Below are 17133 nucleotides of genomic sequence, written 5' to 3'. Positions count from 1 at the left end.
GCAGTTTGAGTAACTGACCAGAGTAGTAAAACACTAATCTCTAAACAGTTATCATATAGTTCAAATGTTTATGTGAGGCAGTGTGGATTTTTCATTTTGAAAAGAAAAAGAAAAGACAAACTGAATGTCTCACATGTAACCATTTTCTAGAATTTGATTTACTTTGTTTTAGTAAAAATAAAATGAACATGCCAAAGCCTATCATCACACTTCCATCTAATTTAGAATTAGGGCAGCAATAAATATTTCATTCACCATTCCAATTTCTGGTACCATGATACAAACATAAGTCAAACATTTCTGACATCATGATATTGACAGGGAATTTAAAGTCAGCAGTGCACAGGAAACAGATTTTTCCACACAGATTGTACTTTCTTACCTGCTGATGAAAAAGAGCCCTACAAAGATTATTTTTAGCCATCCAAATCAATTCTTGATTCTATCTCTCAAAAAAAACGATAGACTAGGATCCAATCTAACTTGTGCCTTAAATTTCAGATACCCCCTAAAATATATGCGGATCCTTTACACTGTCAAAGGAGAGGACATTAAGGTTTCCAAACTTGACAAGATCCAAAAATTCAAGAGACTCCTGCATTATTAGTCACACATATTAAAATCTTAGATCTTAAGTCTAAATACAGTCCTTGATTGCTATTATAAAAATTTGCAAACAAACAAGTGACAAAATAAATATTACATCATAACACAGTTGACCACCTCAAGTATCGATCATAGGTCTTATTAATACCACCTGTGTGCACCACGGAAAAAAAGGCCAAAAAAGATGTCTAAGGGTAAAATCTCACACTTAAGAACTTCGTGCTTTCACTTCATCATACTTAGATGAACAAATGACACAATGATATTTCTAATGAAATTACATTAATGGATTTCTTCAAAAAAGAGAAAGTAATGCCAGAAATTGTAATCAAACAAAAGCAAAGAAAAATAATTAAAAAAATATTTCAAATACTCAAAAAAAGCTAATAATAAAATAAGTAAAGTAAGAAGCTGGTGGTGGCCAAGTTCTGTGAAACATATACTGGAAGTGTCATAGTTTGCTCTTCATATTAACCAAAAGTACAGTTTTATGGCTTATCAAATCTAATTTGACTCTGATTCACAGTAGGACATCACTCTTGAAACTATTAATGCATACTTCAATTGCTATTTTAAATAAGCTCCTTGATAATTACATTTTAAAGTTTTACTGCTTTCCACAAGAGAAGAAACTATTTAAGTATTTGAGAGGGTTAAAAACAAATTATGACCCTTATTGTTTCCATTTCATTAGTACTCCTGAGTCTCTCCCAATTTCAAGTTTATCCTTGAAAATTCCATTTTTACTTACAAGCTCCTTTTCTGTGTTTTTTTCTTTAGCAGCACCTACAGTGGCTTCACCTAGCAACAATGGGTCACACATAATTACAGCTCCTTTGTGTTTTTCTTTCAATTTGATAGCATTCACAAATAAAAGCATTCTGAATAGCAGCTGTCCTACTAAATAATGTTGGAAGTTTAAAGTGAACATTGTCTGTTAGTACTAAGCCATAAGTAAGAAATTAACTTTAGAAAAGCCCAAAGTTATGATTCCGTACACGTCTCTTTAAACCAGGTGAGAACAAGGCAAGTCTTAGCAATGGAAATACCAAAGTAGAAAAGAATCAAAGAAAACATCAAATAAGACAAGTAAAAAATCTCTTACTGGTTCTTTCAGGCCTTTGAACAATCCTAGTCTTCTTATTCTGAATTCCACTTTCATGAAGTGCCTTAAACCAGTCTCTCAATCTGTTTGCTACTTCCCTGAATTCCAGGTCACTGCACACTGAAAAACAAAATGCAGAGCTGTTTAATACTCTTCTCCAAGCTGCTAAATAGAACTTTTCAAAGTATGCTAAAAATAAAAAAAAAAGGGAAAAAAACCTCCACAAAAACCAAAGAACACAAAATAATTCAAACATAATTCAAACTCCACAGGTTTCTTAATTAATAAAATTCAGTTGTACTGCTTAGCTATGTCTTCCAAACCCAATTAAGGTCCTCAGAAATAAATGCCTGATGTATAAAGGAATTATGAAACTACATACACCTAGAAGTTAAAAACTTCCTTTGCAAACTACTGCAAACTTCTATAAACAGTTCCAGCATAGATATTTTCACATCTTACTGTAGATTAGTGTATGTCTACACCTACATATGTGACACCTATGACAGTCTTTCAGCATTTCATTTCCATGTTCATTAAGTCAATACTAATGAAAGTCTAACCAGCACAGGCCACAGATGTAATTTAGGCATATAATGCAAGAACACCCAACTTGCTTTCCTCTATGCTTAAGTAATAATAATGGCCAGTCTTCGCGAGCGAAGATCCAGGGAAGGTCTTTACACCTTCCAGCCTGCACATTGGATTTTTTAGGTGAGACACAGTGTGCGCGGAACTGAGCCCACCCTTTAATCCTAAGGTTCATCTGCCGGGGCCAAGCGAGCTTGGACGGTGGCAGCGAGGTCCTTAGGACGTAGATGGGTTGCCTTTTTAAGGGTTAACGAGCTCCATCAGCCCGGGAGTGGCCCTGACCAGGAATCGAACCCGGGCCTCGGCGGTGACAACGCCGCGCCCTTACCACTAGACCACCAGGGGCTCCTATGCTTAAGTATGAAAAGGGGAAATAGGGTTGACAGCAAAAGTGCTTAAAAGAGTGTGCTTCATTCAATCTTAGTTGATTGAATGAAGTTTCACACGCCAAATTCGTGAGCACCTAACTGCAAACTGGCAAGTGTACAGCTGCTTGCTGATAAAAGATATCCCTCCCAGAACTCTATTTTCTCATGTGCTTGAGATATGCTAGAAGACAAGAGAAGTAACAGTATCTGGAAGATGACAAGAGCAGAATGGAAAAAGAATGGAAAGAGTACTCGATGTATCTATCCCAAGATAACAAAATACCTTCCACTGTCACTGTCAGCAGTTATCACATCCAAATCAGGATCACTCTACGGGTCTACCAGTAACTGACTAAGGTACAATCTGAAGAGTTCATACCTAAGTTTGCAGAGCTTCATAGTGACACTCTTGAAAATAAATCTTCAGTTCAGCTTACTCTTCCTTTATTATGTAGCAATCCAATACATTTGGTGACACAGCCTTCAGCACTTCATTAAATCGAACTACACCATGAAACACCTATTTGTATTCTAGAGTAAGGCTGAAACGTGTCATTGTGCCAGCAACTATCAATGTCTGTACAACTGCAAGCATGTAAGCATTTGATTATGTAGTCTCTCTTGATACTTTGATTCTATCCATGAAAGACTTAGGCGCAATCTGTACATACATTTGCATATACTATGAATGGACATTTTAATAAAACTTGTATTTGTGCTTTTCTCTTGTGTAATAGAACAATTTTTTTTCGATAATTTGATAGGGAAGTGGGAAAAACGCATGATAAAGAGGCATGTGTAGTCAAAAAAATGTTGTATTAAAAGGATCAGATGAAAATGGTCTCCGAACCAAGACTACCTCTCAGAATTCAAACTTGTGAGATTTCTACATTTGCCAAAATGGCGCCTTCCTTTACCAACCCTTGCAATTAGTTGACAGGTCAGCACAAAGAATCAGCTATTAACTTGGGACACCCTACTTCTCTATAATTTGCCCTCCCATTACAGGTGTGTAATCACAGGGTTTGTGTGGCCAGGTTTTGGTAGCAGGGGGCTCCAGGCTGCCAGAAGCCCCATGTCCGACACACCCAATGCCAGCCAGGTCCAGAATGGACCTGCCACTGGCCAAGGTTGAGCCCATCAGGAATGATAGTAATGCCTCCGGATTAATGTATTGAAGAATTTTAAAAAAAGTTACTATGCAAATGTAATTGCAGACAGAGAGGAGTGGAGTGAAAGGAACATATGAAAGGAACAGCTCTGCAGACATGGAGGTCAGAAGAGAAGGAGGGAGAGGAGTAAGTTTTGTTCAACTTTTCAAGAACATTCAGAAAAAACATGTAACAGATATAAAGACTCCTGTCTAAAAAGTAGAAAGTCATCAGAAGTTGTAAGAGGTGGAGAACAGGATCCAGACATTATCACAAACACAACTGTTTTTCAGAGAAGCTGGGGTGCAGAACGTTAACTTCAAGTTATGTTTAAGTAATGTCTTTAAGACACAAAAAATGTCAGGTATATTTACTGATAATGTACACATTTGGCTTTGTTTCTAACTTGCATGCTGTCTCAGTACAGTACCTGCCTCAGCACTTCACTTTAACTCCAGCGGATTTATGTGAATAAACTTCATATTCTGTAGCACAGATGATCAACCTACCAATCCATTCACTAGGATGCTATTTGCCTTTGAAACAGGTTTGCTGAGGGTTATGCTGTATGAGGAAAAATTATATTAATGAATAGGTTGATAAATTCTAGAATATGTTCAGGGACTTTTCATCCCAGTGATGAGCTTGTAGAGACACGTGGTACTGAAATTATTGTACGAATTGGTCTGTACTGATTTAAAATAGGTCAAGATGAGGTAATTCAGATCTATTTGGACTATTATTTCACTTGATGGACTGGGAGATGAATTTTTCATGGCGAAAGACAGACAGTAAAGGTTGTAGAAGGTTAGACAGTAATCAAAAAATGCATATTAAATCACATGAATCCATTCTGAAGTACTAAATCTGTCTAGAAGTACTTCTGTTTTTGTGTAATGACAATGCAAGGCAATCCTCCTATTACAATCAGTTCTAGTAGCCGCTAAGAGAATTAGTACGAGGTAGTATGCAGTCAGTAGCTCAAAGGTTACTGGAGTCTCCTCTCATTTTGAACAATGAGACTGTCTCCTAAAACCAACATCTATGGCTATGAAAAAAATGAAGGCATCTGAAAACTTATAGGTACTTAATCAAGAAATATCTTTATGATAAATATTATTTAAATGTTAGATGAAACCAACTGTTCAATCTGTTTTCACATACAGTAAATGTTATGATTTGTGTTGACATTTGAATATAATTTAGTGATTGAAAGTAAAATATTTGAAAATTCTGTATCAGTCTGTGTTATTTTAGTGCCTTTCAACTCAAGCTAATTAATGAAGTAAAAATAGCGTTACTGAAAGCTATAAAGACATGCAGAACATATTTCAGGACTAGCATATTGGATTGAGTTCCCTAACATATTTAAAGAGTCTTAGCTTCCTGACATTACAGGAAGTTATTTTTAATAGTGTTTATTTTTTATGTAAACACAGAGATATATAAAATTATCTGTAGATTAGTAAGTGTTGAATGGACATTGACATAATAAGCACACTGAAGTACTGTTGTATTAAGGAGTAGCTTTTGCTAAGTCAAGGGTCAAAAAAGTGATTTAGAAAAAAAAAAAGGTAGCAATAAACACAACACACATATGTAGCATCATTCACAATACTATAGGGGATGGTAAGGTTGTAGATTGAACCTGTTTACTTCGCAAAGAGATACTTTCAGCGACTTTTTCAGCAGTAGACCTCAGTTCCATCTTCTATTCTAAGAGCAGAAGGTCTGACAGTTAGGAAGGAAGTTATACAAACCTGAAGAAATTATTAGTTTACAGCAGTAACTTAAGTGTAGAACTCAGCCATTGATCTGTCTTCTTTTGTGACCTGCTGCCAGAATATTCCGGAAGTTTTCATATAACCTAACATAATAAGACACTTCCATTCCTGAATCCACTCATGGCCAGTCTGCCTGAAAACTGTGATTTACTAACGATATGGCCAGTGAGATTAAGTTGCAGGAGAAAGATTAAGGCTTTGTTTCAGCGTGAGATGTGAAGCACCCTGCCCTACCAGAAGGCAAACCTCCAAGACACAATGTGGTGCTCCACCACTGCACCATGTGGTGGTGCTTGTCACACAGCTCTCTCCCACGTTTCAAGAAACACAGCCCCTACAACCAGGAGGTCATCCCCAGCACATACCATCACATTCAATCAGGCAGAACTATAGTCATGAATTCATGTATATAATAAAATAACCAAGAAGTAAATATAAAGAGAGCATATGGACAACTTGAAGAACAGGGTACACATCAACCACTTCTTAGAGTAAACTAAAAATTACACCACGTGAGATGGGTAACTTAGCAATCAGTGCGTGCTAAAGCAAGACTTTTTACCATTCAAACTTTTTCTATGTGGAATCACTGCATATGACCACAGAATCACAGAAGAATTTATGCTGAGATGGAACTCCAGAAGTCATTCAGTCTTATTCTCTGCTAAAAGTAGGTCTAATTACATTAGGTTGCTCAGGACAGTGTCCAGTCATTCATGTCCTGTGACCATCATGCAATTCACATGAAGGTTCCTCACTGTATGAAAGACTACCCCTCTTAGAACAAAATATGCTACTATCACCTACCTTGTAACTCTGTACTGTTCTCCCTGAAAAGTACAAGAGTATTTCCTGATGCTGTAACTTAAGGATTGCACCTATATTTCCAGGATTGCTCAACATCCCAAAACCTGGTTACAGCAGCAATTCTGAATGAACTGAGCAGGATTATTTAGTGCAGTGCACAGCTGATGCTTATGTAGTCCAATACCTTTCAGTGCATTACCTACCATTCACGTACTACTGTATGACTGCACAGTAAATGTTAAACATCTGAGATGCATTGATAAATAGCAGTTCCAGCACTTGCATTTAAAAGTACTTCTCAGAATACAGTAACCCTCATACTGCCATTAGAATTCAGTGCTGCCTTTAAAGACAGTCTCTACTGAAGTAAACTGGAACGTTATAACGAGCATACCTACTCAGCATCAGTACCCTGGAAGGTTGCCAGTCTGCTTAGGTTTATAAATTTAGCCCCGAGCAACTGATATTGCTTGAATTGAAAATTGATGGCTCCAGAATAAGGGCTAGGATCCATTTGGCTAACTCTAAATGTCTCAGAAATGTATACAAGTGACCTTACAGTTCCTGCAATATAGGGCACCATTTCTAGCTCTGCATCATCTGACACAAAGGGGATGAGTAATATAAAGCAAAAAGAAACACAGTAGCAAAACCCAATACATTTGATAGAAGGACAAAAATCTCTTCAAACCTATAGCTAAAGGATAGGACAGTCATTTCAGTCATCTTTTTACAGTCCCATATGTACAGTTAGAACAGTTTGGTTTGGTTTTGTATTTTTGTTTGTTTGTTTTTCTTTTTTTTTTTTTTAAGGCTGTAAACTGAAAATTTTCATATGTATATTTCTTTTTTTATAAGATGATGTTTATTAGCCATCTGTTACCTCTGAGGCCAGTGATTTTTGGAAGATACCTTGAAATTAACAAATAAAAGCATTCTGACTTCCTTACTATTTAACTAAAGATAATGAATTTTCTACTTCAGTTAGTCTATGTTATGAGATAATTAATATAAATGCTGCAGATACCGTATCAGGGAACTGCAGCTGCTTATTCTTACTGCTGAAAATTAATGTTCTATACTGACATTCTGCTCATGATTAATGTTTCATAGAATTCAAAACTATTTTAATTAAATTACATTTTCATAAAATAAATCTGATCTTTTTGTGTCCTCACAGTTTTTAAGACGTCACATTGAAATATAACAATGATCTCTGAGTGCAGGAATAATAGTAGAAACTACAACATACAGAATTATGTGTCAAGATACTACCTTCAACTTAAAATATATGAAATTACATAAACATTGCAATTAAATAAGACAATACTAATTCTTTAGTCTGCAAGAAGTACCACAGACCTATTGTGGAATTTGCTGATTTATTTTCTGGAGGATAGTCTCTCTCACTCTCTCTCTATATATATGTATATATATCAATGTCTTCCTTTGCTAACTGCTGCTAACCTTTAGTGTTGGTTATTTCTCATCATGCTCTGTTATTCTGAACTATTAATTTCTGAGGATGAAAATTATGTTATTAATCTGTAAACTGCATAGTAATGAAGATAGTCAGCAAAAAAAAAAAGATAGCAAAAAGATACTCTACTCTTAGCAGTGAAAGCTTTCCAGACAGCCATATCCCAAAAGTGTTGTCATTTTCTAAATTCAGTTTTAAGGATTCCTGAAAGCACTACACAGCTCTGGTACAAAGTCTGGACATTCTTCCCTTCAAGGTCATGACTGATAGAGTCTTGCAAAGACTTATTGCATTTGACATACAACTCTTTGAATCATAGCAAAGACAAAAGGATCCCTGGACAATGTTCTTTACAAATAAACTTAAAAATATGTATATATTATTTCACTCTTTTAAAATAGGTATTTTCTGAAATCAGAAATGTTTAGTGCTGATAAGAGACTTTAAAAGTCTAGCATACCAGGCAACTCTGCACACGGAACCTGGAAGGGACTGCTAGACCCTTCTTTCTATTGTGAGAGAAAATTATCATTGTGCCTCACTATGACTGTCTTGAATACTGCGCTCAAGAATCACTAATTAATAGAAATGAACTATGCCAGTACCTGGCATAAAGGAATTGTACATCACATTGGATCCCAATTAAGTCTAACAGATCCAAGGCTGCATGGCAGCAATTTTCTTCTTTTTGTACGCAGATTGTGATCTGATGCTTTAAACCACTTTGCACTTACCCTAAGCATTTGCTTTCATGTTCTTCTTGAATGTTTAATCACTAAAATTGCTCTTAATCACTTTAAATTGTTCATTGAAGAGCACAGTTACCTTCAAACCTTTCAGTGAGGACTGAGAGGGCAGAATCACTCCAATCTAGCTAGTTATTTGTGTCTTCCCTAAAGTGAGGCCAACAGAGGCAGACAAGCTCTTTCTCCTGAAGAAACTTATGACAGTTAATCCGTTACACAGCAATGTAACAGCAGGACCCAATTCCCCTGGCACATGAATCACACACAGTGGGATGCAAACTGTGTATCACTACCTCAATGAAATCAGAACTCTAGTTAAGTAAATGTAATCGGCAAATCTGCAGCTGTGTCTCCACACAAATTCACTAATCAAAAGTTGAAGGAGAAATGCAGAAAGTAATGAGTTTAAAAAGATATGATTAGGGTACCAACATCCAAAATGTTTACAAATGCATATATGAAATATGTTAGCAAAGTGCAATTATGTTTTGCTAGTCTCTGCACTGAACACTAAATGGATTGTTCATTAATGTCTTATGTAGATCAGGGAATTTTTATGAGATGTATATGAATATTCATGAGATATAAATTTATTTAGCCTTGGTAATTTTTAGTGTGGTTTTATTTCTTATACGTCTTTTAAATCCAAAAATCCCATATTACCAACAGTGATCCTACTGAATTACAATTAACTATTTCTGGAGAGGAAGAGGACACTTGTTCAGTGCTGTTTTATAAATAAGTAATAAGGATATAAGAAACATGCACTGGTGAGGCATGTGAATGTGTGAAGGTATTGGAGGGTACAGTGTCTGGTAGAATACCATTTATTTGCAAGTTAAAGGTCTATAAATCTGTTGCTTTTTTATTCATACAGTCTGCAGGAAGAAGTCCATGGAGAAAACTATTCCCAGAAGTACATCTGAAACAGGAACAGCTACTTCACCTCAGCAGGGAATCTGTCAGTGAACTAACAGCATGGATAACTAAGGATAAAGTCAAGGAGCAAAGCAATGAGATACATTATTTGGAGTGGGAATATACCCTTATGTGTCCTACTGTATTCCTTCACCCCCAAATATGTGGCCCAGACATGGAGACCATGTCATGTTTAGTATAAGAAGAAACATATTAGTCATGACAGGTTTCAGGAAATGCTTCTTTTCCAGTTGCAGTTTTTTTGCATGAGACTGCTGTCTACCTGCATGCAGTCTATCTGCGTGGCTACTTTGCAAGCACAGAAGTTTTTGAAAGGAAATGCTTACAGCAGGCACAAATCAGCACCATGTGTATGCAAAACAGAAAAAAGCTATCCTATAATCCTTATCATATTGATATCAGTAGAAAAATTCTTGCTGATTTCAGTGCAGCCAGAATTTCATCCCACTTTGGTACTGCCTAGACCAGCTACTTGGTTCTTTGAAGAGGAAGGGAATTCTCACACTGATCAACACAATGATGATTGTTTAAACAATTTTGTTGACATTTTTCACAATGAAAAATTACATTTCATAAGTTTTACAGTCTATTAAAGAAAAAGATAACCTTTTTTTTTTTAAAAAATTATTTAAAAAAAAATCTATTCAAGAAAATGTACTGTATTTTAGAAAAAAATCTATATGATTAGAATGTACATTGTTTCTCCATATGGTGATTAAGAACCTGTCAAGACAAAAAAAGTACGGGTAATTAGAGATGCCAGGCAGTAATCTATTCAGTTATAGTTTTACTTGTTAATCATAAGCCATGAAAGGTATGTGAACTAACTGGATGTGCTGATTATCAGCACCACTGCCTACAGCTGAAAAGAACTGCCAAATGTCATCAACTGTGAACCTCTTCACTACCACATCTGAGACTTCAAAACTATTGGCCATAATAATGGCATCACTGTTCTGGACTGTTTGCAAAATCTGTGGAAGTGTTGAGACTGTAAGTGACATCAGCAAGAGTCTGAAAATAATGCATCAGTAGCTGAGACTTAAAAACAAAACCAATATTTTAATTATTTTAAGAAATAACCAAATGCCTACTGATAATAGTTTTGAAGACATCCTAGTAAGAGCAGTAAGAAACATTTATAATGTGAAATTATGTCTATTTTTTACATAGATTCCTTCCATCCCTGTCACCTACTTTGTTGTCTTCCTCTGGATGCAGCCAAAGGACCTTCACATCCTTCTTGAACTGCGGGGCCCAGAACCACCCGCAGCACTGCAGGGGAGGCCACCCCAAGGCCGAATGCAGTGGGACAGTCTCCTCTGCTGACTGGTTGGTTGTGCCGTGTTTGATGCTCCCCAGGATGGGGTTTGCTTCCTGGGCTGCCTGGACACACTGATGACTGACACTGAGCTGCTGCCCACCAGCACCCCCAGATGCCTCTCTGCAGGGCTGATTTCCAGCCACTTCTCTCCCAATTTCGACTTGTGCCCAGTCTTACTTACCAATACTGTTTCTTTCAGTATTAGTAAGCATGAGGGAGCTGTGCCAAATAATACCAATGTACAACACCTGGTCCATAGAACTCAAAACCACACCTGCTACCACCATGAAACTGCTGTGTAAAATATCTGATGCAAACAAACAGTTTACCAAAAAAAAAAAAAAAAAAAAAAAGAAAAGAATACTTAATGTCTAGTTACCTCTTTAAGTCCAAAAATGCCTGAGAGTTAGGTAAATACCTTAGAAGGAATTAATAAAGAAGGAAACAGAAACCCTGACATTTTCAAAAGACACTGACATCAATCACCTGCGAAGAAGATGTAGGCAACAGCTCCTCTGATTACTCAGTCACTCAGCAGTGATGATAATTAGAAGAAACTTCCTGAGGATACAGGCAGTGATAATGTCCCACAGGGGAGCAAATTACACAAACTCTCCAAAATCTCTCTGAAAGGTAGTCAACCAGGTACGTAAGGTATCTAGATCTGATTTGTTTCTCAGTTTCTACACACAGAGAAACTCCCCAAAACAAAACAAAAAAACAGGTCACCTATTCAGCAGAAGATAGAAACATATAGTTCGATCTAAACATAAAAAAATAATGAGCTTTTCTCCTCTCTTCTACCTAGATAAGGCAGCCAAGCACCTGCCTGGTGGGCACAAAACTCCCAAGCTTAAGGCATAATAAAGAATCATCATCTCCTTGCTGTTCACATTTTCTTTTTTTACCCTTCTTCCCTTTCTAGGCTGCTTCTTTCTTTAGTTCTCACATTTTGAAGTGTCAAGAGCTAATGAGCCACACCTTACTTATATTTACTTGTACAGCACATAATCCAGGAGTCCTATTTAATCACTTTAGTCTTGAAAAATTTTCTGTAAAAAGAAGTTATTTGTCAGTCAGCATGTTTCTGTAACAGAACACCTTTCACCATTTCATACCTTTCATACTGTTAACTGAGTGATGGTTTTCTTCTAGACCAAAATAGTATATATACTTTTTTTGAAAATACTAAAATGTAAAACATTTTTACAGAAAGGTAAGATGCTGAACATTTTAGTCTAAATTAATTGATTGACATTTATGCAATCACTACAAAGAAAACAAATACAGTTATGTGTAATTTTTGAGTCCATATAAACTTTTCTCTTATAGTATTGAAAGAAGCAAGGAAATAATCTTCAGGAAAATGTCCCTTTTTTTGTATGGCCTGATATTTCACAGGTTAAGAAATTCAAAGTTTTAAAAAAATTAAATAATGCAGTCTAACATTGAGATACTGATAGCAAAAAATAGGTCATCTATGAAGATCACAACAGGCACATGCACTTTGTTTTCACAGTTACTGTTTGACTTCCACTGCAAAGGGAATTTTTCATTGTTCAGAAAAACGGTGATGAGCATTTATAATGCTTGATAAGGATTTTATATTCTCTTTTTATTTTATGTAACATAATGATCCATGTCCATGTGGCACAGTATGCTCAACAATATAGGAAAAAAGTTCCCATATTTCAATTTTTTTAGATCAATTTTTTTATCTACCCCAAAACTCTGGAAATAAAAAAGAATTTCAGATTATATCAGAACAAGATCAGAAGCTCTGATCAGACCATTTCATGTTTAGCTCTCCCAGAAGGGTGTATAATTCTTAAGTCATTAAGCTGCAAGCCTCTGAGATTCGTCAAACTCACTGTATATGCAGTGCAGGTGATCTGCACACTCGGACTGGCCATCTGCCTAGTGCTTAACAAACGTGTGCCAACACCGTCAGTCTCTTTGCAAATGCCTTCTTAATGGATATATGCATTTCTATTTCCACTATGAAAGTCCTAAACTGCAAAAGAAACATTCCTCGAGTCTGAAGAAATCTTGCTTAGAGGTAGAGTAACAGAAAAAAGGAATACTAGATTGTGCAATTATTCAATGACCTCTGTGGTAATGAAATTCAGTATAACTTTATCCTTACACTTATCCTCAACTTTCTTCTAGATATAAATATATATATAGTTAGGAACTTAAAAATTACTTCCAAGGCTCCTTGTGTCCTTTGTCCAAATGTCAAGAATAAATCATTACCCTATTAAAAAGCTTATGTCAGATTAAATTGAATGTTATATCACTGGGCCTGAAGCAGATGGAAAGCAAAGGCTGTTTTGCAGGCTTTATGATCTGCAAGACTTTATATGAGCTCATGTTCTAGAAAATATGTTCGGTTTCTTGGCTACAACTATTGATCGTACTTCTCTGTCTATCTTGTACATGACTATGTTACGCTCCAAAATAAATCACAGTGCTCAGTTTTGCATAATAGTTTCAATGTTCTAGGTGCTTCATATATTTAGTGCATATATATATATATTATGGCATTGTGTGTGCATGTAAGCAAACAATATTTTTTTAAGAAATTTCTCTTAAACGGGAACTCTGACATAAGCTAACATAAATCTAGAATCACTGTAAACTGTATGAAGTTTTCTAGGAAATGTATAGATTTCCTTTGAAATGACAAAGAATTTTTTGTGACAAATATATTTGGGGTTTAAAATCATGTTTTCATGACTACATCTTATGCTATATGCTAAGTTACACGTTTCTCAACTTGTTCCTCAAAAATGTGAGATCAGACTGTATTTCTTTCTCTGTATTTTGGCTAAAGAAGAAAAATACTCATTTGCACACAGAAGCACAGTGAACTAAGTTTAGTATTCATTAAGTAGAGATATACATATAGCTTATATAGATATATATGCTATAGTTCTCAGATCACTTTTTGAAGCTTTTTCTCCTTCACAGATCTTCGCAGCTAACCAAATTGTCTCACTAATTGTCACTGAGTATGACAAAATCAGTCCTGAGGTTCTATTATCACAGTGAGGCAACTTTGGTTAGCTAATTATAATGTGCACTTTTTGGTTTATGTTTTGTGAATCAACAAAATCTCACATGATGAAATGTTGAAAGCATTTGGACCATTTTTCCTGGAGAAGAAAACTCAAGGGGATCTTATCAGTATATATAAATACCCGGAGGGAGGACATAAAAACAGAACCAGGCTTTTTTCAGTGGTTCCCAGTGACAGGGTAAGAAGCAATGGCCACAAAGTGAAACACAGGAGGTTTCTACTGAACACGAGGAAACATTTTTTCACTTTGAGAGTGACTGAGCACTTGCACAGGTTGTTCAGAGAGACTCCATCCTCTGAGATATTCAAAAGTTGTCTGGACATGGTTCTGAGGAACCTGTTCTAGGTGGCTGTGCATGAGAAGGGGGGTTGGACAAGATGACCTCCAGAGGTCACTTCCAATCTCAACCATTATATGAGTCTATGATTCTGTAATACCGGTGTGTAGCCTGGTGAAAGTTTGGCAGCAGAAGTACTTTACTGATAATTTCAAACATCACAACAAAGATCAACTCAAGAGATGGTATAGTTTAATTCTTCATTTAGTGGAACTTCATTCAGATTCTCTGTGTTAGTTGCACAACTTATTTTGAGGAAAAAAGGTATTCCTGTCTCCTTGCTCTTTTTACATTAAGTGAAGTTTTCCACCTCCGCACACCACGCCCTCAAGCTTATTTCTGTACTTTTTTCTGGTTTTGAAAAGAGAAATGGTGCAAACCAGAAGCCTGACATCCTGGTCATATCCAAGTCTGTTGTTACACGACACAACTGATTTAAAATGTCTCCCAACACATTGGAGGAATTTAGAAATAGCTTAAATTAAAAAAAAAAACAACCACCAAACAACAGAAAAATGTTTATGGCACTGGGTATCACTTATTACAAATCTTTATGTGGAAGACTCAAGTAACTTCAAATAATATCAACAAACTAAAATAGTAAATTAAATAACTTAAGAAAAATGAGTAACAATGCTTATCATTCACTCTAACTCTCCTACCCTAACTTACAAAAACTGATACTTAGACTTAACCACTTGCAGAATGACGTGTTACATAGTATGTGCAAAATAGTATAAACTGGCCTACAGAAAGGACAAAGACAAAGAAAGTAGTAAGATATAGCTAAAGAAATCAGCCCCATAGCATCACTCACATCAATGAACTTCTAAGAACCCCACATGCTCTACGTTAAGGATATCAAGACAGTCTGGTTGAACAGGTAAAAGTGACCACTGCATCTTACATGATAAGATTCATGTTGGCCACAAACAACCATTACAAAAGTGCTTGTTGTAACAGGTCCAGGGTGTTAATCCTTATAGACAGTGAGAGTTCTCACTAATAACTACATGACTATCTGGATGAACTATGGACATGGTAAATCAATGCTTGTGTTAAAAAATCTCCCTTTAACCCTAGACAATGAAACTCTAGAGATGTCAAGAAATAAACATGTGTACACAATAATCTTGTGAATAACTGAATTGATCTTCAGCTTTCTTTTTCAAGGTAGCAAATTGTCCCAAATGCTCGTCTCTGACAACTGTCTGCATCCTTTAGCCTTGACACACTTCATACCGTTAGCTATTTTCAACTTTTGACTCAGAAAAAATACTTTTAGACTACCTACCAGTAGTCTTTAGAGCTGGTGGACAATGCTTCCTAAATTATTCCAATCTGTAGTAATTTTCTTTTAAACTTGCTTTCCTAATTGTATGTATCCTGTTTTCTACAAAGTCTAGTTATGATCTGATGACCAATTAAACTGTCAGAAACACCCCAGCTCACTTGGATATACTCATATAAAATGGGTTTGTTCCTCTTTCATAGATTCAAACAGAGTGAAACACAACACAGGAAGAGTATTAGTATCTTCTTTGTTTTTTCTGAGCTGCAGCAGTACTCCGTTCACTTTGTTAAAACTATACACTCTTTTGGTATTCCTCTTCTGAAGCTAAACCTTTAGAAAGAAGGTAACTAAATAATAACAGCATATTAGTGGTCTCTATCTTAGAGGTATCTTTTAATCCTCTTAAACTGTGTATACAGAAATACTACAGAGCGTGACCAACTTCAAATACTGACCTTAAAAGAAAACTAGATCCAAAAAATCAGATTCCTATGAGACACAGTAAACTGTGTAACAAACCTGCTTAAAACTTTCATCTACATCTAATCTCAAAAAGAAGAGAACTCTGCTGACGAGACCAAACAGAACAAAGCCATCTTAAGTTACTTAGCTTCCTTAAAGCTGGCTTTAAAAATCTCTTTTTAAATGTTTCATGCTCTACTACTATTCTCAGGAATGAATAATAAACTTCTATTGAAAAAGCATAAATAATGCAAATAGTTTTGACAAGAATTATCATTAAAGACCTATCAATCCAGGATTTCTTATGACTTGCCTTGTACTCTTAGCAGAGATTTGTTTGTTTTTCCTTCCTACAAAAACATATTTCAGTACCAGCAAACCACAATACAAACTTGTTTTTCAAAGCCATTTGATTTTAGGGGGTGTTATGTTTTGAAGCTGAATGCTTTTCATTTAGCATTCAGACTATTATAAAGGTGCCACCACAGTAATGAGCCAAAGCTTACAATTTGACACAACCGAACAATTGCTGATGCCTGCATGCGAGGTGGCTGTAGCACTTGATCTTGCAGTATCAGCAGGAACAACAGTTAAAACAGATGCCACAGCTAATTTCATGGATCATGGTGCCTTCAGGGCACAAGTTGGGTTTTTCATTTTCCATGAAGACTTTAATGTTTTATTTAGCAGATTTCTGACATGTAAAGCAGTCTGCATCTGGGGTATAAAATTAAGATGTCAAGAAAAAAATAAAATTAATATGGTATTTTATGACACAGAAAAAATGTAACACTGTTGGGTAATTATTATAATTTAAGGCATGTAGGATTTAATAATTTCATTAATATATTTTTTCCTAATGCTGATTCATCAACAATACCAAAAAAATCCTTATTTACAAATATAAAATCTGCCTTCTTAACAATGAAAACAGTCAAGATATAAAAATGTATCACCTGAAATAGATTTAGATCATGCTGACACTAGTGTGTATTTGTTTAAATTTTCTTACCAAGACTGAGCAAAGCTATAGTAACCTACATGAAGATTCAAAGC

At 35.8% G+C, this 17133-nt stretch overlaps 1 protein-coding gene across 2 annotated transcripts in view; it reads right to left on the bottom strand.

Annotated features, from left to right (window-relative positions):
- Positions 1–17133, bottom strand: part of SPOCK3 (SPARC (osteonectin), cwcv and kazal like domains proteoglycan 3) — a 165817-nt gene that overhangs the window by 18206 nt on the left and 130478 nt on the right. For both annotated transcript variants that reach the window (XM_050338303.1, XM_050338304.1), the window contains one exon: positions 1712–1831. In XM_050338303.1, coding sequence (XP_050194260.1) covers positions 1712–1831 — 120 coding nt within the window. The remainder of the gene's footprint in view (positions 1–1711; positions 1832–17133) is intronic.

Source organism: Myiozetetes cayanensis, unplaced genomic scaffold (genome assembly GCF_022539395.1).
Source record: "Myiozetetes cayanensis isolate MyiCay16 unplaced genomic scaffold, myiCay2020 scf7, whole genome shotgun sequence".
Classification (NCBI taxonomy): domain Eukaryota; kingdom Metazoa; phylum Chordata; class Aves; order Passeriformes; family Tyrannidae; genus Myiozetetes; species Myiozetetes cayanensis.
This window is presented reverse-complemented; position numbering and strand designations above follow the sequence as displayed.